We start from the raw sequence: 24,361 nt of genomic DNA on the forward strand, positions 1-24,361 counted from the left end.
AGTGTGTCACACAAGTGATCTAAAGGTTTAAGGAAACATGTTGATTTAAGAGGAGTCAGTCTCAGTTTTTTTATTCTGTTTTTTTTGTTAGTCTTAGTTTTATTTGCAAATTAAACACAAGTAATCATCTGTTTTTAGTTTTGTTTGAGGGCGTACAATCCACTGTTTTCTACTTTTCACCTTGGAAGAATAAAATTTAGATTTTATCTGCTTGTTTTTTTTTTATTACAATGTCATTTTGCTGTGCTGTTTGTTCAGGTCTGGCACCATGCTGGAAGGCTACAGCCCTGTGACCCAGGCCCTGCTGGGAACTCTGTTTACCTGGGGTCTGACAGCTGCTGGAGCCGCCCTAGTGTTTGTCTTCTCCAGTCGACAGGTACCAATGCTGCTCCTATTCTCAGTTTATTTACTGTTCGGAAGGAATGTTTTCAAAATACCTAATTTGAAACTTGATACCAGCCTCCAGATTTGTGAACATGCAAATAGCAAGTAAGCTTCTAGCTTGATGTAAAGGTTGGAGGCAGAAGAATTACTGTGCCTATCTTTGTTTAAAGGAAACTAAATCCCCCCGTCGGCATCTCCAGAGTTCCTTGATTGGCATTTTCATCTTATTTATACAATCAAAACAAAAACTGGAGCTACGGAAAAAACAAGCAGATGTTTTTCCATTTATTTGAGACTTCGACAACCCTTCAAGCTATCCCTTTTGATTTAATGTTCTCAATGTTCCAGCACAGCTTAATGGGCACATCTCAACACAAAGATATGTTGCCAAAGGAAAGTTTTTGTGACTTTCCAAGTTTTCCCATTTTTCTTTGGTTTGGAAGTCATTTTAAATTGGATTCAGTTCAATTCTTCACAATAATGAAGCACAAACAGGTTCGTGGTGTGTTTGTTATTTTGTTAATGACAAAGGCTAAAAAAAAAGAGCCTCAATCAGGTTTTTTTTCATTATAACAATCAGTTCTTGTCCATACTGGTATACTTTGATCAGACAGATAACCTAGACGGCAGGTTTTTGCTTTCAAGGAAGTCTAAAGTTCCTTTAGGCAGATGGATAAACCTTGTAGAGGGTTGACGAAGAACCTGACCAAGCAGGATATCATAACAGAGTAGCCAAACAAGAGCAAGCTACAAGACACTGGAAACCCCTGAAAAACATCGTGTTCTGATCTGATGACACAAACATGATTTATTTTAACACCATTCTTGTCAGCGTGCATGCAGCAAAGCAAGCATGGAGTTTCCCATCTTTAATATAAGCTAAATTCTTTCTTGTAAAACACAGATGTATTTTCTTTTGACACTGTATATTTTGTATTGAATGAAAGTTACTATTCAATTCAATTCAATTCAACTTTATTTATATAGCGTCAAATCAAGGCAATGCCATCTCAAGACGCTTTACAGACAGAGGGGAAAACATAATGAAGGCCAATTCATAATAGTCTATATAAGGAAACCAACAGATTGAGTTGAGTCCAACTCAATCTCCCATCCTGAGCAATTGATTTTGGGTGGGAAATCGTATCGGAAAAATCAAATATCAGGATTTTTTGTTTCACAATTTTAAAATATTGAAAAAAATCTTTTTTTTTTTTTTTTTTTTTTTTTTTTTTTAATAAATAAAAATAATCCATTATAAAATTTTTGTCATTTTTATTGTTTTTATTAATTTTTTTACTTGTGTTTTTGGACATCATAGCAGCAGAATGATGGTCTGGCTACTGTGTTGTTTTTTTCTCAAAAATAACGAACAAAAAAAGTTTTGTAAATTTTAACAATTTTTAGTCTACAAAAATCAGCAAGATCGAAGAATTTAAATCAAATCGGCACCCAAAAAAAAATCAGAATTGAATTGAATTGGGACAAAAGCATATTGTCACAGCCAGACTATTGATCCACGTTCAGCTCGATCTTTGTCTTTGTATCTTGGATTGTTGAAGAAGATGTGACCAGTTGACCTCGGCATCCTCAGAGTAAAATGATGTGGAAGTTTTTTAGAAATGAGGTTAGTTAGATCTTTTCATTCCCTACCCTACAACCTAAACAGCAGAGCATGTAGTAGACAGGCCACTGATGCTCCCTGCGTTTGAGTGGTTAATGTATCAGGCTGCTGTTGTGTTCTGCACGTTCTTCATGTTTAAAGTCGACAATTGTCGAACTGCACTGAGAGTAGTAGGCCTACAGTAGGCGTGTACAGTATGTGATGTTTCATGTAATTTTCATGTAATATCTCAGCTGCATGAACTGTATGAGACCGTCCAGTTGGGGATGTCTCATTAAGTTTTAAAAATAAGGTCCCCTGCTGATTGTTTTTGTTGCAGGAGGGTTTCTGGTGAGAATCCAGGAATATAAAGAACTCTGTAGCAATAAATGATGGTTTCTTTAACTGTTTTATGCCGTGTCAGGAAGGCCAACTTGCAGAAGGCAGTGCTGTCAACATGCAGTAAAAGACTAAATAAACTTCTGTCATTGAGACACTTTGATAAGAAGAACAAAGTCATTTGACTCAATCTGAAGGACAAAATACTGTAAATGGTCAGATATGGGAATAATATCTGCAACAGTATCGTCACAGACAGGTCCGGAGAAGAAAGTTGAAGGTAGAGCACAGAAATATCCCACCTTCTCATTCCAGATTTAAACCAAATGAAATAAAATACTCTCTGGTTTATCTATCACTTTTCATAGCAAAGAACGCCACCAACTGCTTCACATAATAACAATTCACAATGTATATCACCTAACCAAATTATAAATACACATCTCCTCATCATAACCTCTCACACACTCATACAGATGAAGCACACAGAGCCACTCAGACAAGGGGGTCATCGTGGCATCACTGCAGGCCAAACAGGCATTGACCCCCAGCATGGCATGTCCCAATGAGGAAAGGAGCGGCAAACACTGGGGTTAAAAAAAACAAAACAAAACGTAAAAGCAAGGGGAAAAATATTAGCCACAAATAAAACAGTATATATAGCTGAGATAAACAATGTACTCCAGTCAAGCGAAACGGTAAACTCAGTACAGTCAATCATTATTTTTCTATACCTCTTATTCCTGTAGAGAAGAAGCTTAAGCTTGTCCCAGCAATTAGCTGGCAGGAGAAAAGATCCACCGGGAGAGTTCACCAGTATGTCGAGGCAATAAAAGCAACAGCGAAAGCTAAACATATAGGTTATATCTAAATATATAGGTTATATCTAAATATATAGGTTATATCTAATATTATGGGTTATATCTGAATATATAGGTTATATCTAAATATATATAGGTTATATCTAAATATATATAGGTTATATCTAAATATATATGGGTTATATCTAAATATATATGGGTTATATCTAAATATATATAGGTTATATCTAAATATATATGGGTTATATCTAAATATATATGGGTTATATCTAAATATATATGGGTTATCTCAATATATAGGTTGTATCTAAACATATAGGTTATATCTAAACATATATTGGTTATATTTAAATATATAGGTTATATCTAAATATATATAGGTTATATCTAAATATATATAGGTTAAATCTAAATATATAGGTTATATCTAAATATATATTGGTTAAATCTAAATATTTGTTATATCTAAATATATGGGTTGTGCTTGTAGTGATTTGAATTTCATGACTGTAATATTGCATTTTAATGAAAACCCTCATTTCATCAGCATATACTGTGCTTTTCTTTATTATTAGAATGTCTGATGAGACGTAGCTGTTCAAATACCAATCATCAAGATTAATTAACATTGTCTGATTTGTGGGTCTTTACTTTATCTGTGAAAATGCAAATGAGGCCATCCAGGACTCATTAGACCAGGTCCTGCTGAAAAAATGCAAAACTTGGAAGGCTCAAATGTAGACCGCATTATTCTACAGAGTATGTAGATTCTTTAACCCACAGCTTCTGATTTGTGAAACCTTTGTAATATTTATGAAAATGCATATTAAAAGAAAAAAAGTCTGTCAGGTTTCTTATAATGCTGACAGAGTTAAATTATGTGTTACTTGTATTTAGACAATAAAGTGGATCGACTGATTTATTGAAAAAGGGACTGGGACACAAAGAAATAACTTATTGGATTTAGTAAAATTGTGGAAATAAATAGTATGAACTATTAGAACATTAAATAAAATAAAAATGGTCTCTACTGACCCAATGTCCATAAATTACGTTGTGACTCAAAGTTCTACGGATCAGCAGGAGATGCTTCAGGGAATCAAAGCTTTGAAAAATGAATATTTTTATGTATTTATTTTTATATAAAAAATCTTCATGTGCACTTTTAAGTTTCACAATTTAATTCTTATCTTCATGCATGTTTACAAAACTGTAAGCAAAAAAAACCCCTCTTTTTTAAAAATCTTTTTTCCCAAAAAGTGGAACTGCTAGTTTGCATCCTGAAGGTGTTTTGTGAGATTTACTGAATCTCTTCCTGATATCTGATAAAAAACTGATTTTTTCTGTAAATGTAAGTTTTCCTTTTAGACTAAATTTCAAGCATAAAAATCTCTTAAATGCAATAATTGAAGAGGATAAAATATCCATACTCTTGCCATTTTTACTGTAAGATAACAACATTTTTTAAAATTGACATTGTTTTCAAGATTAAAATAAAAGGCAGCTATATTTTGGAAACAAACACAGTTATAGATGGAAAAAAAAGAGTCAATTTCTTTTTTAGACTCTTAGAATTTTAATTAGAAACTGAATGGATTAAATGTAGCAGATTTGACATTGTACAGGAGACCTATTCAGACGGAGAATTATTTCATTAAGCACAGTTTGCAGTTGCTCAGAACTTATCAGTCTTTTCTGTCTGAGACAAAGGGAAATATGACATTTCTACATTAGTTTCACCCTCTTTCATACAGATGAATGAGGACGATTATGGAGATACGGATCAAGATTACCTCAGATAATTACAACTACGTGATTAATTGATGATTGTGAAGGGGGTATATTCCTGTAACATGTCTTTGCTTTGCAGTCGTTAGCCAATGAGGGGAGAAGAAGTTAACTGAGTCTAGTTTGAGCCAGCCTGCAGCTGGTACAGAATGTCGCTGCGAGGATTTTAACCGGCACAAGAAAACGTGAGCACATATATCTGGTTTTAGCACCCTTTCACTGGCTTCCTGTTCAGTTTAGGATCAATTTTAAGATTCTCTTATTTGTTTTTAAGTGTCTTAATGGCCTTGCCCCTCTTTATCTGGCTGACCTGCTGCATCCCTACACACCACAGCAGACCAGATGCTTTTCACTGTCCCTAAAACACCTGTAAATCCAGAGGAGGCGGAGCCTTTTCAGTTTTAGCTCCAAAAATCTGGAACAGCCTCCCTCTGCAGGTTAGACAGGCTAACTCCATTGCCGTTTTTAAAAGTCGTCAAAAAACACATTTTTATTATTTGTCATTTGAACAAGACTGAGTTGTTATCTGTGTCCTTGTACGTAGTTTTCACTGTTCTGTTTTTTATGTATTTGTTTATTTCACTATTGTTATTAGGGTCTGAGCTATACGAAGTAAAGTCAGAGCCTATTGCTGAAATGTTTAGTCTTCTAATTTTATTTTCTTATGCTGTTTTTATTCACTTGTTGTTACTGTACAGCACTTTGGTCAGCTGTTTGTTGTTTTTAAAGTGCTTTAGAAATAAAAAAAATAAATGGTATGGTAAGAATTAGGGGTGGGAAAATCAAATTGAAAAATTGAAAATCTGGATTTTTTGCCTCACAATTTTGAAATCAATTTTTTGGTGAAAAAAAATTTTTTTTTTCAAATAAATATAATTAATTCGCGATAAAAATGTTGTCATTTTTATTGTTTTTATTGATCTTTTTACTTGTCTTCTTGGGCATTATAGCAGCAGAATGATAGTCTGGCTACTGTGTTGTTTTTTTTCCTAATTGGAATCAAGAAAAATTACTAGCAAAAAAAAAGTTTTATAATTTTTTTTTTTGTTTTTAATCTACAAAAATCAGCAAGATTGAAGAATTTTGAGAATCGCAATTTAAATCGAATCGGCACCCAACATCTCGGAATCGAATTGAATCGGGACAAAAACATATCGTCACAGCATAGTAAGAATTTAAACCTTGAAATGGTGTTGGAAGTCTCTGTATCGCCGATGGATTAATGACCTCCTGTATGAAAGCAGCACATTCAGACAGCACGTTGTAAGTGTGTGTCTGCAGCGACTTCTCTCTCAGAGGGGTTTTATGAGACCATGTTGCAGCACTTCACATGAAACCCGCCTCCTGACGGGATGGTTTTGCTGACAGGTTGCCCATTTTTAGTTTCACCTCTGCCTCTTACGACAGTGTTGTAATTTTTACCAGTGAGGTTGACAAAAAGGGGTCAACCCGATGTTTGCTCTTCTACCATCTGAGTTTCAGGATATTGATTTCACTGACCTGCACACACTCTCCTTTCTTGTCTGCCCTTTCCAGAAGCGCATCTTGGATGGAAGTTTAGGCTTTGCAGCCGGGGTGAGTTAGACTTCTTCTGATCTTGTTTGTGAACTGACACACACAAAGCACAGGTAGGAGGATGCTGCAATATGATACTGTTTAGGATGTTGCACTCCAGGCTCAAATCAAGGCCTGATGCGTCCAAATACCACATTATTTCATTAAATTTGAGAAAAAAACATTCCCCTGTGGCAGAACTTGACCTTATTATGCATAAAGATATATTAAAAAAGCCATCCTGATTCCGACTCTTTGAGTTACACTTTTTTATTATTCCTGCAGGGGAATCTGTTCAGGACCAATATTTTTTAAGTGTGTCAACGTAGAAAATGATTGGTATTCTAAACTGGCACAGAGGTTTGACATAAAAGAATGATGACAATAAATATGATAAATAAAAAAATGGAATCACTTATTTCCAAATTCCAAATACAATATATCCAGTTTATCCTTTTTTCCTTTCATTTAAAGACTTCCTGTTTTGGGGGTTCGGAGTCGCTGCTTGAGTTGAAGTATATGAAATACTTATAATTGGCTCTGTTATACAAAGTTTATGTATAAATATCAATGTGATTTTTCTAGACAAGACTTATTCATGCTATGCTGTGAACTAATGAAAATTTTAGAAAGAATTTCTATTTCCAAAAAAAATAAACTGTAGAAAACAACTGCAGGATGAACAACTTCTAGTTTTTTTTGTTTTTTTTTTACTATTTGGACAAAGTTTATATGATATATTGAATCTCTGTGTAGCCATTTATAAGACAGTCACACCGTCTGTGCACTGTAGATTATTTCAGTTATTTTTCTTTCGCGTTGCTGATCTGCCTTAAAATTTAAATTGAATTTTAATGTAAAATGTACAGCTGTTTTGTAGGGGTTGAATGGCAAGCTAGTTCAACGATTGAAGACAGGTTAGTGAACTAGTGGAGGGCCAGCAAGTGCTCCTTAAAGGTACACTATTAAATAATTAATGACATCTAGTGGCAAACATGGGCATAGAAATGACTTCAAATGTCAAGCAAAGTTGTGAACGGACGGTGTCCATCACTGGCCAAAATTTCTAAAACCATAAACATGTTTTCATCTGCCAGTGGATCTAGTGACCTTATGCCACTTATGTGCTGGAATGACTACACTACAAGTGACTCATTCAACATTGTGTACAAGTTTACTGTCTTTTAAGGTGTTACTTATTGCAAACAGTGCTCTAACATCTATCAAACAGAGATACTGCACCTTTAAAGTTCAGAGGCTTCTCACTTCACAGAGTTGTTTGTCCATTCAGAGTCACCGTAGTAAATATGGTGGTTCAAATATGGCAGCTGGCATAGATCCAGTGCATTTTGATTATAAATGGCTCATTCTAAGAAAATGAATAAAAACCAAACAGTTATTTGAGTAAAGTGGATAAACACTAGTAGGAACACAGTTTTTCAGTGATTGATTAAAACCAAGTGGTTCAGAGTTGTAGAGTAGGCCCAAGCTGCTGTTGGGAGAGTGGTTGTTACCCCACAGTCAGAATAGATTTTGCTAGCTGTTACTTTCATGGTGGATAGAGGTAGGCACCAGATGGCATATTCCTAGATTCCTATTTAGTAAATGAGGGGGAAAGTCTTACCAAACCCATTTTTAGTTCATGAAACATTTGAGTTTGAAGCGATTAAGAGTTTCTGGAATGAAAGAAAACCTGAGGTCATAAACCTTAATATTCTGCATACACTCACCAGCTACTCTGTATCAAAGCTTTAGAAGCAGAGGTTTATTTTTGCCGACTACTTCAGAGATCAAATAAGCTTTGGATGATGTTTACAGCCTGAAAGTCAAGCTGTTCTTGTGCTCAAATGAGAGCAACGATCTCAGTGTGTTCCTGTTGAGACTCTTAATGGAGTTCCCTCCATATTGAAACAAAACAAGCATCTTCCTCGTCTCTATGCCGACAGTTTGAAGAACATTTATAAGCACTTCTTTTTATCCAACCAGGTTTAACAAAACATGACCAGAAGGTAAATTCAATTATTTTTCAACCTGTTAATACATGTTCATACATTTTGTATTACATATTATTACATTATTGCATATTATATTATTGTAATATAATAATATAGTTGATTACTATTTATATAGTATTAGTATTATTAATTTTATTAATTATATAATATATTATTAATTATATAGTATTACATATATTACATGTTCATACATTTTGTAAACCACTTTGTAAACCTTGCCAGTAGCATGTGGGAAACCCCTCCTTTTTCTCCAGAACTACTACTACTACTATAATTGTCCCTGACATAGATTCAGCAAGGTGTTGGAAGCCAACATAGCTCTGCATCTGCTATCATATCCTTAATCCTGGTTGAACTTAATTGAAATTCTTCCTGTTGGTCGTGAGTATGTTGATAATTACATCCTCAGATAATTGAGGTGATAAGACTAACGCTAAGTGACGAGATCTCACTGACGTTTGGGAGTGAAGCTGGCAGGAAAGATCTAATCTCAGCTCTCACCTGCACTATCACTGTTTTGGTCTAACAGCTAATCAATTGCACTCCCAGCTTTGCGGTTGATCTTTTACATGCTAGTAAACAGGGAATAGTTTAGAGTTTACTGAAAAACATATGCTGGATTTCCATCCAATTTTCTGAGTTGCACATCTTTCTGAAATGCATTTTTCATTAAGTTATCCACTCAGCACGACTACTCGTGTCGAGTTATAAATAGAAGCAAGCAGAGCCTCTTAGAGTTAACAGTCTCATGTTGATGCGCTTCCTTACATTTCATGTATCTGTTTCTTGCCTTGATCATCTTTTTCCATCGTTTTCTACAATTATTATCAAGTTTCTTAACATAATGAGCTCTTTAAGAAGTTTTCTGTAGTTTTTATTAACTTGCCTCTGATAGAAACTCGAGCTCTTCCAGAAAATGCAAGTAATGTTCTGGATAAGAAGTCAAAGCATGGATGTTTTCAGCTGTAGTGTTCAGTTTTGTCTTGCTTCTTGCACCAAAAAGAGTGACGGCTGTTCTTTTTGGCTTTTATATTGAACAAATCCAACCATTCAGCCATATCAGTAGTGTGCTGAGTGGAGATGGGAAAAGGTTTGGACAAAATCAATTTGCCCTTTACAGAATTTACAAAGAAAAATGTCCTTTCTTTCTAGGGATTGCTTTTTCACAACTGATGGAGAGTGAAAGAAGGTGAAAGAGATGGAAGTCAGTTAAAGAAAGGATTTTATTCAGTCACTTGTTGTGGACTGAATAACGAATGAAGCATTATCTCCATTTCTTTTACTCCCTGAATATTTTTTCTAAAGTACAAATGGGTTAAATTCATATTCACATGTTACAGTTCAGGATATAAGGTTTTTGCTTTTTTGCTTTGGCTTCAGATAAATTAATAAATCTGAGGAAAAGTGGGTTTTCCTGTTGTTTTTCCCACTGATGGTAAATATGTCACACTTACGCTCCACTGTATTCAATCCACCTTGGGTTAGTACCCCATTTTCCATCGAAACTGCGTTAATTTTATGTGTCGTAGAGCACATCAGCTTTTTTTGATTTGAATCTGAGTCTGTTTGCTCGGAAAGTCTACTTTGTTTGGGGAGATGTGAATGCACCAAACGAATTCTGATTCGGACCAAAGAAGCAGACTCGGTCTGCCGACAAACAGGTCTTGGTCTGCTTCAAACAAACCAAATGCAGGAAGTGGACTACAAAAAAGTCCCTTCCTGCATTTAGCGTAGCATTGCATTGTGGATAAATACATAGTGATGGCATTTAGACTTCTCTGTCTTGTCTGTTGTTGGTACTGCATCCATTGCTGTAGTGCATTTCTGCTGAATACTTACATAAGACGAAATAAAAACCCAAAACAGCAATAGTTTCATCTCAATGTTTAGCTCTCAGGAGAATTTCTTCTTCATGTGAGTCTTGTTCTTCTTTTGCTAAATACTAGTGGAGCGCCACCTTTTGGAGGAATGGGGACATGTTATTTTATATATTATTTTATATATTATTAACCTACGTTTGATTAAAGAGACAGTATTGAGGGAATGATGTATTTCGGGGAATGTTGGGGTTGGGGGGGCGTGTTTGCTCTCTGTCCCTGTGTGTGTATGAGTGTGTGGAAAGAGCTTGTGTCTTTCTTGTTTTTAAATGTCTTGTTATCTACTGTTTGTTTTAATCTTTATGACTTGATTTTATGTTGTGTTGCCCGTGGCATGAAAAGTGCTCAAGAAATAAAGTTTGAATCGATTGGATTTTAAAGGTTTGGCTCATTTAACCAAAGTGCCACATGAACACAATCTTGGTCCACATGGATACACACCCCTACAACTGAGCCGAGTCCCCGATCGGACCAAGTCTAGCGGACTATCCTGGTATGAGTGCACCCATTGATTCAACAAGGTTTTGGAAACATTCCTCTGAGATTGTGCTTCATGTTGATGAGAGCATTTCACAGTTGCTGCAGACTTGTTGTCTGCACATCTATGATGAGAATCTCCTGTTCCACCACATCCCAGAGGTGCTGTCATGGATCAGGGGAGTTGTTCAGGCCCCTAAAGGGCACATTCACATCAGCCTTTTTAATTTGAATCCAAGTCAGTTTGCTTGGAAAGTCCACTTCAATTAGGGTTGGGTAAATGCACCAAACGTTTGTGGTTAGGCTTAAAGAAGCAGACTCGGTCCTCCTGCATTGTGGGTTCAGTGCACAATCTCCACCAGTGGGTAAATAGAACCGAAACTTACAGGTGTGGGATGACAGATGGCTCTGGACGGGAAATAACTTCTGGGAAAAACATGAAGGTATTTGGTCTAAGTTCTGATCTGATTAACCAGCTAATGACAATCTGATGCAGCTTCATTTATTTTTTTGCCTCTGGTAGAGAATGAAACACGTTTTTTAAAAGGGCCAATTCGTTTGAGAAGTGCAGCCTGAATGCAGTCTCGGACCGGAATAGTGCTGCCTCCGGATGTGAATGCACCCATACCCCAACCACTCCCTAGATCAGAATCTGTCTTAACAGCCCACTAATTCTAACTATGTGAGGGACCGAGTTGGTCAAGGATGAGAAAAACAGGTGGCTTCAAAAAGGACCAGGTTTTATTTACCCAAAATAATATTCTACCAAAAGAAATTAGACCTTTTAAAGAGGTCAACTAAACAAAAGCTCAATCAAAATCCTAAGATAACTCAAAATAACTTGAAACTAACAGTTTAGGTAACACAGACAAAATCAACTTGACAAAGAACCGACTGATCAAACAAACAAGAAACAAAGGGGAACTTAAATACTAACTGATCAGCCCAGTTACAAAACCCAAAATGGTAACACACACTGACAAATAAACTAAACCAAGGGTGTCCAAATTCATTCTTGAGGGCCTCTGTCCTGCAAGTTTTCAATGTATCCCTCTTTCAGCATACCTGCCTTACACTGAATGGATCCATCAGCCTATGAAGTTCTGCACAATCACTGATTAATTTGAGTCAGGTGTGTTGGAGCAACGATGTGAGGAAAACCTGCAGGATTGTGGCCTTCTTGTACCGGAGGTGGACACCCCTGAACTAAATCTTGAAACACAGCCTAGCAATTAGTTTAATTATTCAAACAAAACTGCTAACAAAAGAGATCAAGTGAAAAAATTTATATAACAAACATTTAAAGGTGGAGTATGTAAGATTTTCAATATTTTCAAAATTAATTAACTAATAAAATAACTAAAATCATAATTAGAAAGTTTTTTGAACATCTAGGTTCCCGTCTGTTCATGTTCAATGCATTATTAAATTACAAGTTTAATTAATGACAAATGACAAAAAGCACTTTTTTTTTTTTTTTTTTACTGTTAAGCAAACATTTAAGAAAGGTCTTTGTCATTAATTAAACTTGTAATTTAATAACACATCAAATATGGACAGACTGGAACCTACATGTTTAAAAAAAACTATCTAATTATGATTGTAGTTATTTTTTTAGTTAACTTTTTTGAAAAATTTGAAAATCTTACATACTCTACCTTTAAAGAAACCAAACTAAACTAATGCTCTCCCCCCTGAGGGAGTTGGTAAGGTAGCAGCCTCGGCTTGTCTCAGAGCCGACTCCTGCCCCCCAGCGCTCACACTGCTCCCTCCAGCACCAATAGAAAGTAAACAAATAAAGTTAAGCAAATAAACAAAATTGCCAATTAAAATAAAGTAATTACTAAGCTTGTGAATGGCAACAAAAAGAACTTAATAATTTTATCTGAGTTTTATCTCAGTAAACTGTGTTGGTGCTTTGGGTTACCGCCTTAATGTGTTGCTTCATCACAAACTTGGATGAGTTAAATCATTTTTAAGACTATAGGTACTCTGTACTCATAAATGGATGAACATGGTCAGCAGCAATAGGTAGGCAGTGATGTTTAAGTTACCGAAAGTGTGCCAAGAAATAATCTCCACACATCTAGATATCACCATTATATCACCAACTGAACTGACTTGATAATACAAGCCAGTAGGGAACATTTATTGTTGTTTAGATCAGATTCTTATCCTTTCATCTGAAAGTGGCATTTGAAATGGATCCTCATCAGACCAGGCTATGTTTTATGTAACTCAGGGAGGAGCAGTTGATCAGCCAGAAAAGTTGGTGGATCGATTCCAGGCTTCCCCTGACGACATCCTAAAGTGTCCTTGGGCACGACATTGAGCCTCAAGTTACCTCTTGATATTGCCTATTGGTGTATGAATGTGTGTGTGATCAATGAAAGGCACTTAGTTTATAACAGTACAACTGCTGGATGAGTGTGTATGTGAATAGGTGAATGTGATATGTAGTGTAAAAGTACTTTGAGCAACATATGAGTAGAAAAATGTTATATAATTACGGTTTTTCCAGTTATGGCGAGTCTGTAGTTGCGTTTACATCTAGAATTGCCAAAAAGTAAACATTACAGTAAAAACAAAGAAAAATGGAAATGCCTACATGTCAATAAAAGTCTCAAATCTCACTATAAGGTTTTTACCCCTTCATAAAGTGTTTTTTTCGAATTTTTGATCCAGAAGTATATCACAAAAGTATAATGGAAACACTTTTTCGCATTTACGTGTCCGCTGATGTGACGTTGGGGGAGGAGGGGTGTCGTGATGAGTTCATATCTGGTAAAATTAACGTGGTATAGAAGAAACAACAGTAAATGTTAGAATTTTAGTAAAGGAGACGAGGCAGAAGCTCTTTGAAAAGCTGCAGCAAATTCTTCACAGCAAGAAGAAACCTCAAAATACCTCTGCATGACTACCTGGCATAAGCCACAAAAATCCCGTCCGGTTAACGAGATTTTACGAGAACTGAGTTCTAACGCCGCTCAATGGAAACACCTAAATCGCAATTTTTGTTGTAAATATTGCTTTTATCTTTCAAAAAAATTGTAATGGAAACACGGCTTGCGTGAATTGTAGATTCAGTTATTCGTTTTTAGACGACAGGAGTGGCAGCTGGTATGGTTTTCTGCTGCTGTAGCCCATCTGCTTCAAGGTTGGACTTGTGGTGTGTGTTCAGAGATGCTTTTCTGTATATCCTGGATCAAACCAGTGCTTCTTGGAGTTACTGTTGCTTTTCTCTTTCTGAAATACTCAGACCACCATATCTGGTACCAACAACCACGCCACGTTAAAAAACACTTAAATCCCTTTTCATCCTCATTCTGATGCACAGTTTGGACTTCAGCAAATCCATGTCTGCATGACTAATTGTGGTTGGCTAATTAGTAGTTTGTGGTGGTCATGAAATGACTAGATGCATTTAGCAGAATGGTCAATGAGTATGTGTATTAAATAAACCTCAATGCAACTTTGAATGTTTAAGCCACTGCAAGTAAACACTAGTAAGGTAGAGGAGAATCTCTGTCCACATTCTCTTTGAAATGGGCTGCTCCTGCATTGTGCTGTGAATAACACTGCGCTTCACTTCTGGATGTGATATAACAGAACAATTGCTTTTCCCTCTGCTGCAGGCAAAATTTTCTTCCAGCACAATGGAGCGAGTTTAAAAAAGCTTCATTGGCATTATTGCATTAAGAATCTCCTTTGAGTCGTAAAATGATCACAGTTTCTACTTTAAGGCAACTGTGGTTTGCTCAGCAAGATTGAAATTTATGTGTCAGTCTTCAAGAGTTTAACATCAGCACATTCATACTCCAACTGGTCATCATCAGGGTGGGATGAAGCCTTCAACCTAATTGTGGTGAAATATGAATAAAAGAAAAAACAACTTGAGTAAACAGTGAATTGACCATTTTATTCATCCTTGGTTGCACAATGTTCACAATAAAATTTGCTGTCCTGGCCAACACCAAAATTTAAATAATGTTTTTAAATTTGCATTTGAAGTATACTATGAACAAAAATGAAAGTTTTTCTATTATTATTTATTGTACTTACAGTACTTATTTGTATAAAACTATATACAGTGTTAGTAAGATGTTTAGACTGGCCATTCTGCAAATTTTAACTTTAATATCACTCCTTTATTGGTTTATCATGAAAATGTGTTTACTTAGAATAAAGCAACCCTACAGGCAGAGCAATAGAAATGATTTGTCTAGCTTTGGCTAACTCCTGTTCATAGTTTGGCAAAAAGAAACAAAACTTAAAAAAAAAAAAAAAAAAATATATATATATATATATATATATATATATATATATATATATATATATATATATATATATATATATGAAATTGAAAGCAAATATTGAAGAGACAAGGCATTGCCCAGTATACACATCATTCAATATTCTCTTTTTAGGGACAAGTTGGACTGGAGGCAACTCAGTCCCATTCCTGTACCCTTTTCTTCTCTTTTCTTTGAATTTTCTTGTCAAAAAATTCATGGAAATCTGTCCAGAGGCTACCAGAGGTGTAAATGAATTCTGCCAATAACACTGTGGACTTAGGCAGAATCAACTGCTCAGCTAAATCTTAGCTTCACATTACTACACCTCACCCAGTTACACTAATGGTTGTTAAAACACCAATGACAGGTTCTTCTTCATTGACTTTTTCCTGTGGTTTCAACACAGCCATTCCCTGCTTGCAAAAACTGAAATCTAAGATTAAAAATCTTAAATTGAGTACACATATGCTCATTTTTTTAAAGGTAAGATCATTTTTAGTTTTTATGCCAGAGAATTCATCTTGTTTTAGGAGTATTTTTACTTGTTTTGGGAAGTCTTGACAAGCTAAATTTTCTTGTTCTGTTGGCAGATAATTTATATTATTTTAAGCAACATTTACCTACTTTTTTATATATTTTTTCTTGTTTTTTAAGGCTGAATTTTTGCAGTGTGGCAGCAAGTAGAAAAGCTGATCCTGCTGGAGAAGGACACTTATAGTCAAAGTTAACGGTCAAAATTTTGGTAAACGTCTCAATTTGCCCAGGATTCCCTTAAAAAAATACTACAGAATGCTGGTAAATTTCATTAGTGAAGCACCTCCTATCTCCTTGGCTGATTTGACATTCATTTAGCATCTTCCTGTAATTTGAGGTTTTCCAGCCTATAAAAGTCTATCAGACTGTTGACTCTTGTTCATCTCTTCTTTCCCTATCTCTTTCTTTTCCTTTGCTCAATCAGCCATGGTGCGCGCTCAAAAAAGACACTGTGTTGATACCCAGTTGGTGTATACAATCCATAAAATAAAACTCAGTTATCACATGACACAGCATCTTATAAGCAGTAGTGGTGAAGCTCAGCCTTGGGATGTTGCAGGGCAATGATGGCTCCAGGATATTTACATAATAAATGTCACTACTATATATATGTGTCAGAAACCAGACTGTTAAGGTCTGGTTGTTACATAGTGAAACTTTAAAGATTTATTTATATTTCGCTATTTATAAGTATGTCTGTTTCAAACATCACTGCCCACACTCTTATCAATCCTCTATGCTGCATAGTTGTCGACTCATTTTCTATTACTGGCCTGTCACAGCAACCAAACACAGAGGACAATGTCCTATAAAGTAATGGTGGCATGAAGTTCATTAGTACAGTTTTTGATTTTAGTGTTATATAAATTTTTATTGGTTGAGAGGTAAACCTCAACCTATATATATATATATATATATATATATATATATATATATATATATATATATATATATATATAATATATATATATGTATAGGTTGAGGTCTCAACCTTATAAACATTATAGGTTTATAAGGTTGAGATTGTTTATATTTGCTCTAGAATAAGTCCTTTAATTATATTGTGAATCATGATTGGATTTAGTTGATAAGTTGCGGTGTAGGGCCTACAAAATGACAATTATTTAAATGATAACTATTGTCAGTTACAGTGTTAATGGAGCTATTTTTAAAATCTGAGATGATGTGGTCTTTCACTTTTATGTAAAGCATTTTTTAAATTTAATAATTTATTTTTGACTTGTATATATGTATTTCTGTTGTTATTGTCTGATGTATTGATTTAGCTTATTATTCTTTCCTTATATTTTATCATGTTGAATCTGTTATGTACATCCTCTTTGTTCATTCAAGAGTGTTATGCATTCATATCCTGATGATTTAGACCCCAGGAAGTATAGGAACTACTGTGTTAGAAGCTAATGGGGATCTAAATAAACAAACGAACAAACAACCACCAGAGGGCAGCGGAGAGTTCAGAGTTCACCTGTTTGTTTCAGACAGCAAACAATGTACATTCTTGGAAAGAGACATAAAACAAAGCAGCGCTGTCGACGATATTGGTGTGTGGCCCTTAAATACATCAAGATTTTCTCTTTGTTCCTTTTTTGGTTGGAAATCTGCTATACTACTACATGCCGGCTCTGTGGTTTCAGGTGGTTCTGCCCTTTTTTCTATGTAGGGGGAAGCTTCTGCAGGAGTCCCAATGAAGGACCAAATTGTGTGCCTTAAGAGCACACGAGATGTACGGAAGGTTCTGCATCTACTTTAGCATAGAGCATAAATTGGCCTCAAGGTTAGCCCTTGCTATTCAGCATTTTCTTAAGCTGGATTTATTCTCGCGCGGTGTCTGTGTAGGGTTGGTTATGGCTTTTTACAACTGCATTGCCACGTTAACACCACCCACACTTTCATTTCAACATGACATAAGTGGGTCTGGTCAGTGAGTTGGATGAGGAGGCACGCAGGAAGGAGGGGGAAAAGCTGGTACTGTGATGTGGTGCACATAATTTCTGTCTCAGTGTTACCAAAACAAAGCTGATGGCGACTGACTTGCCTGGGTCTTAGTTGCCTCCAGCACAACAGCCATTCCGTGCGTTTACATGGGAGTTTTAATTCTTCTTTAATTCCGAATAAAAGTTCATTCTGCTTTAAACTGATGAAAAATGACCATGTAAACGCTTAATTCCTAATGCAAATTTCTATTCGGAATTAAACTTAATTCCGATGTAAGTGGCTGGTTTATTCGTATTTTAATTCCAAACTATTTCATTTCTATTTCTATTTCTATTTCTGTCATGTAAACCTTAATTCTGCTCTAAGTTAATTCCGGTCATTCTGCGCATGCTCGTTACCTTGTCCTGTCTCAATGATGTGCGTTGTTTTGCCTCCCGTGTTCGGTGGTCTGTCCTTCTTCTCCTTCTCAGTTGATGCAAAAAGTGAAGTATTGTGTTGATCTCGTAACTCGTGTTGAGCTGGTAATTCAAAATTATAATCAAAATAGCGGCAAGACTGGTACTTATTATGTAGTTTTTACAAGTTACGACTGAAAAGATGAGAAGCAGGGAGCCAACTTTGTTTATTTCCGGTATACGTCATCCGTCACATGCACCCTCTGTCCAATCAGAACCCTTCCCAACCCGTCGCTCTGAAGAGGAATTAAGTGAGGATGTGTGTCATGGAAACGTTCTTTCGGAATTATTATTTTCATGTAAACTCGAGGAGAATACGTTAATTCCGAATTATTTAATTCCGAATTATTAATTACAAATTAAAAAACATCAGGTAACTGTACCCGTTGTTACAGAAGCTCACCTGAGGCTCCACTCCCTCACCACGATCCACATTTCTGCTTGAGATTGTCAATCCCATTGTACGTCTTGGAGTATCAGAAACTGGATGATTTCTGGTGAACTGGCCCATGCTCTCCAGTTTAATCAGAACTTGTGTGTTTATACTGGTTAGTAACATAAACAGCTTGGAGATGTGCTCATTAATGTTAAGTTATCAGGCTCCATCATAACAAACAGTTTTTCTAAATAAACAAGATGTACAGATGTCCAGAGGCATTTCTTAAGATGTTAGGATGTCAACACAAGCTTAAATATAACCAACCACTGAAATTATGATTAATTGCCAGGCAACAATATATTTGGTTTTACACAAAATGAATCTCTCCAGCATTTGATTGACCTCAATTACCCAATCTGAACTTTGTATTCAAGGAGGGTTTGTGGTCAACCTACCTTCTGCGTTTGTGGAAGACCCAGGGATGGAAAGCATTTCTCTGGTTTACTAGCCGATGACCTATTATGCTGTAAGACCATGTCCAGCTCAAGCCTGTTTGACTATCGCAGCATTTATTTTCTACTCACTTAAGATTATTGATCATTTGGCATTCAGTATTATTATTATTTTGTTTAATGTATTGAAGGTTTACATGCAGAACACCACTTGTTTAAACATTGACAGGCAGCATATTGGTTGGAGTTTTAACTGAACGCAGCCTTTGTCCACTGATGATGTCCCAGTTTGAGAAGAAAAAACACTGTTTCTATCTTCCAGCTGAGAATTCGTTCAGACTGGAAAACAAGTTGTTTTTTCTGCTTTGAATGTGCCAACAAGTTCACAATTAGATCTGCGAACCAGTACTTGCACATATCCCTGCCAGTGTGAAACAGCTACCAGATGCCAGTTGACTGCTCTGGATAAGGTTAATGTGAGATTTCCCATTGGTCACCATAACCATGAAAACTAATCCACATAAAAGTGTAAAAAATAACTTAAGCTGTTTGTATCGAGAACAACTTATTCCTACCAGCTATATGAAAGTTGAACTTTCACATCACTACACAAACTGAAAACAAGCAGACACGTTGACTCCATCTCTAAAAGCACAATCAGGTTTATTTCTTTGGCATCTTATTACAAAGCAATCAGTTCGTTTATCAGATCCCAAATGGGCTGAATGGCCGTGCTGAACTACACTGGATAATTTGTATTGCTGCTAACTGCTTCAGTTCATGCACCCATTGTGATGATGCACACTAAAAGCAGTAGATGTGTGTTTTCAAAGCTGTGTGAAGCAACACTGCAGAGTGGCTCAGATTACAGATCCCAAGCTGTTCAATAAATCCATTGACAAAAAACAAGAAAAGGATTATGTTGGAATGTTCTGATGTGTGTGTGTGTGTTTTTTTTTTTTTTTTTAACAGAACCGCTGTGAACCAATCAGGAAATTTGGTGCTTTTTTTTTTCCGCTTTGCAGCTTTTCATCTGAGACTGAAGTCACCGCTCTAACACAGCCGTCGGTGTTGTGCCAGGGAGGAGGGGGCAAGCAGAGTGTTTGTTTACAAGCCGTCAGTGCTTTACATGACTTTATGTGCTTGCTGACCTGAGAAAAATGCCAGAATATGTACAGCGTTGTAGACATACAAAGTCAAGTATCCCATGATGACAAGTGTATGTACCAGGGATAATCTCTGTAGACCTTCAACCCTATTTAACCTCATCTGTTAGAAATTTCCTTCCCTTTCTTATGTTTATACTATTTATATTATTAACAGGCTTATTCCCCCTCTTTTTTTCATTAAATTTTTATTGCCTTGTTCCTGTCACAGCATTGTTTTAAAATTGTTGGTTTTAAAATTCAAAAGTGGATGTGCAGTGTATTAGCAAATGAAATGGGTTAATACTGTCTGCATGGTGATAGGATCAGCTTAGCCAGGCTCAGATCAGAGAGTGTTTCAATACTGTGTGTCATACTTTTTACATCTTGTGATTCAGATACCATCATGTTGCCATGCTTACAGCTGATGTGCCCCTCAACTCACATGCCCTGAATCAAACACACACACACACACACACAGACACACAGATTTGGATACAGATGGACACATGCGCACACAAACCCACAACATGCAGCCTTTGTCACATTCACGTCATACTTTTCCAGAACACAGCATCTCTCAGCTGTGACTGTTGAAGGATCATAATTTATAATTGTATATGTAATTATGTAACATCTTTAGCTTATTTTTTTTCCTTCATCCTGCCATCCAGCTGTGCTTCTGTTGGTCTGCTGTTTACCCAACAATGCTGCATATTCTTGGATAGAAGCATTGGAGAAAGCTGTTCACAGCCAATGACGTTAATGGACAACATTTAAGCCAAATCCCTTGTCTTTAAGTCAGCAACTGGAACATTTTGAATCCGTGCCCTTTTTCTATTTGAGGCTCAGTTAGTACTGAACACAACATCCAGGCAAATTCAGCAGACTCTCTTTTGGTGGGTTGATACACTAATAATTTTCATTGGCTATAAGATTTCACTGCTGTGTAACAACGTCACACCACCTGCTGCAATGGAACAAGCTGTTGCCAGTGAACATAGCATTGGCCAATGTCAACTAGTTGTAAACCAGAACTGGTTGGAGACACAGTACTATAGGTATTCCCCTCACTTGCACATGATAAGAAGAGTGGATAAAAAAAACGAGTAAATAAAAGATTCGGGGCTGCACGGTGGTGTGGTGGTCGGCACTGTGGCCTCGCAGCAAGAAAGTTGCCTCTTTCAAGTCTTGGCTGGGGGAATGTTTGAACGGTGACCTTTCTGTGTGGAGTTTGCATGTTCACCCTGTGGATGTGTGGCTTCTCTCCGGGTACTCTGGCTTTCTCACACAGTCCAAAGACATCCGTGTTGGGCTCTAAAATTGTCCCTAGGAGTGAGTGTGAGTGGTTGTTTGTCTCTGTGCTGGCACTGTGATGGACTGGCCAACTGTCCAGGGTGTACCCCACCACCACCTCTCACCCAGTGATTGCTGGGATAGACTTCAGCTTCCCGCAACTCTGAATTGGAACAAGCTGTTAAGAAAATGGATGGATGGATAAAAGATTTAACTTTTTGAAATAAAATAGTTTTTTATGTAAGATTTACCTACAGGATATTCTTTCCATGTGGTTAAAATCAACATCGATAGTCTTTTTGGTCTGAGTGTAAACACGGACCCAATAAACGAATGAATGGCACTGCCTCAGCCTATTGATTATGCATGCATGATTTCTGATGTTGAAGCTTCCCACAAATTTGTACAGATGATCTCTACATTCAAATTTATTGTCACACAAGCATGAAGTAATGGGCTATATACACACTGACCGTATGATTGACCCTCTGAGGCACCAGTGACTTTTCTTTTTCTTTTTTGGATTTTGGCCTATACAGTGGCCTTTATTTAACAGTAACTGGACTAGAAAAAGGGTCAGTGAGAGTGGGAATTGACCTGCAGCTAAGGGCACCAAGTGGGGACCTGAACTTGAACCGTCTGCACTGAGCAGCTGTGGCCTTTGTAGCCCACTTATTTTCTTTTTAATCTAATTTGCATAGTTGGACACCATTAATGTTATTTTATTTGTATTTTATTTTATTTTATTTTTTGGCTGGTTCAACATACTGAATCTGCATTGTCTCTAATGCTGAGAGGGATCACTGATAAATCTTCCTGAAGGTCTTTAGTCAAATGCGTTTCTATCAATCCAACAAATAGTGTGCTCATAAAGTTTTCTTGGCATCTAAACCACAATTTGACCTTCACCATTCCTGTTAAACAGCAATTTCTTGATTGGATTATGAACTGAGGAAACCTTTTACCGATGAAAATGCTTTTCTTTGTCCTTATAGCTCTCAGCTGCATTGTGTGCATGGATTACTGTAAGCAAGACTGCTTATCAGACCATTGCTGGTTGTTTTTATGACATTTTCGTATTATAAAGCTTTAAAGTCTGCATGATCTTGTCGGACATAGGGTTTCCTTTACAACTGTACAAGTCTGATACTCTACCCTGTCACCATGGACTCCAAACAGACCAGAGAATAAGTCTGTGATGGAAAAGAGAAGATAAACCAAATCTTGTCTTTAAAACTTATTAGAAACCAATATGAACTCATACATGCATCTATGTAAATTATGGTTTCCTTGCAGTCGGTACACTGGGTACAACACCTAAGTTTGAGGATTAGGAGACTGCAAGATCACAGGAAAGATGTTTTTCAACACGCCTGCTAAGGCTAATGAGACTGCTTCACATCAGGGAAGCCCTGCCATCTTGGGGTATAACACTACTGCTTAGTCTTAATATCTCAATCTTAATGCTCTTCACTTAACAGAACTGGGTAGCAGTATACACTTGTTTTATATTTAAGTGTCCGCTTGGAGGTAAGCTAGCTCCCTGCCTTAGCTGTTAACAGAAAGTTTCCAGCATGCTGCTGGTTTAGCTTGCTAACAAGCAAAATGGCATTTTTCATTCAGCCTGTTTTATTTTTTTTGTGTGATTTAGCGCTGCTAACTGGCATCTATTTGGCGTTGCAAACAATTAGCCAGCTTGGTTCACGAACTGGCTGTTTTCTCTGTTGTTCGACCATGGCCTCGGAAAACAAATACAAAGCTCCCAACAGGTCTAACAAAGCCAGCTATGCTGGTTTATTTTTATGTGACAGTTTTATGTAATGTGCACAGTGTTTTTCTGAACAAACTAGTGTGGTTTGATTGAAACTTGAACGAAAGCCACACATACATACCACCATGAAGCTAACCTCGTTCTAATCACAGCAGTGTTGTTAGCTTTTCAAGTGGTCCTTTTGTTGGATGTCTGGACTAAAATGAGTGCAAGGTTTTCCCAAATTATGGTTTGGTTCTATTTTAACCAAATTGAGCTTTGTGAACAAACCTTATTCTTACAGGTCACTGGATCTCTTGTGTCTACTTTCATTGCTCTGGCAAAGCACTGAGCTTAAACATATAAAAAAAAAAATACATTGCATTTTCTGTTGTGGCTTATTTTTGGGATTTGAATTGCACTTTTTTTTAAATTTTTTTTTTTTATAAAAGCTTACTGCAACTATTTCATATTTTTCCTGACATATATAATGAAAGACAACTGAAAAATCTTCACAGTATTCTATAAATTCAATGTTCACATAAAGAAAAGTGGAGAATGATGGCTCTAACATATTATTTGGAGCTCCAGACTAATTCCTCACTGTTACTGTTCAGTTCAGTTAACTGCGAATACCAGTGAAAGCTATAGTTTGGCTTATTGATGTGACCTATTGTAGGATGATTGCTCAGCATGGCACCTTAGGAGAGCTTACAGTGCATGCCAGCTTCTGGCCCCATGTGGTTGACTGCCCACCCATTTGAATGAGTGTGTGTTGTTTTTTTAATTTATGTAATTCATGCGCTGAAACACATTGAATAAATTTGCAAAACCTCTTGTAGCTGTGGGATTTGTCAGTAAACATCATTTTAAGTAATGGGAACATGTGGCTTTTCTTAGGGTATTATATTTCACACAATTATACCCATGGCATTGGTGAAGGGCTCAAGTGCATTTAGTACAAAAAGCTGAAAACATGAAGAAGCTGTATCAGAGGGCTCTCGGGTCTCTAGGGGCATTGTATGGCCATGCTGCTGCCAGATGGATATTTTGTGGATGTGCGCCATGAATAAGACATGGACACTGAGTAAATATATGCAGTATGTTTTATCCTATTCTGATTTCTAATTTATTTTTTTGGCCTGATCCAATCCAGATTTTTGGTTGATTCCAGATTTCTTTCAAAGAAATTTTGTGAATCAATTAAAACATTTCAAGTTTTGTTTTAATTCCACATTTGA

At 36.5% G+C, this 24,361-nt stretch overlaps 1 protein-coding gene across 1 annotated transcript in view; it reads left to right on the forward strand.

The window, feature by feature from the left end:
• Window positions 1-268: 268 nt before the first annotated feature.
• LOC306771458 (zinc transporter ZIP11-like) overlaps window positions 269-24,361 on the forward strand; it is a gene marked incomplete at both ends in the record, with an annotated part of 169,835 nt that continues 145,742 nt past the window's right edge. Inside the window, 2 exons of the mRNA XM_079260624.1 lie at window positions 269-376; window positions 6,472-6,510. Coding sequence (XP_079116750.1) covers window positions 269-376; window positions 6,472-6,510 — 147 coding nt within the window. The remainder of the gene's footprint in view (window positions 377-6,471; window positions 6,511-24,361) is intronic.

The sequence above is a fragment of the Telmatherina bonti genome (assembly GCF_933228915.1).
Source record: "Telmatherina bonti genome assembly, chromosome: 21".
Classification (NCBI taxonomy): Eukaryota; Metazoa; Chordata; class Actinopteri; order Atheriniformes; family Telmatherinidae; genus Telmatherina; species Telmatherina bonti.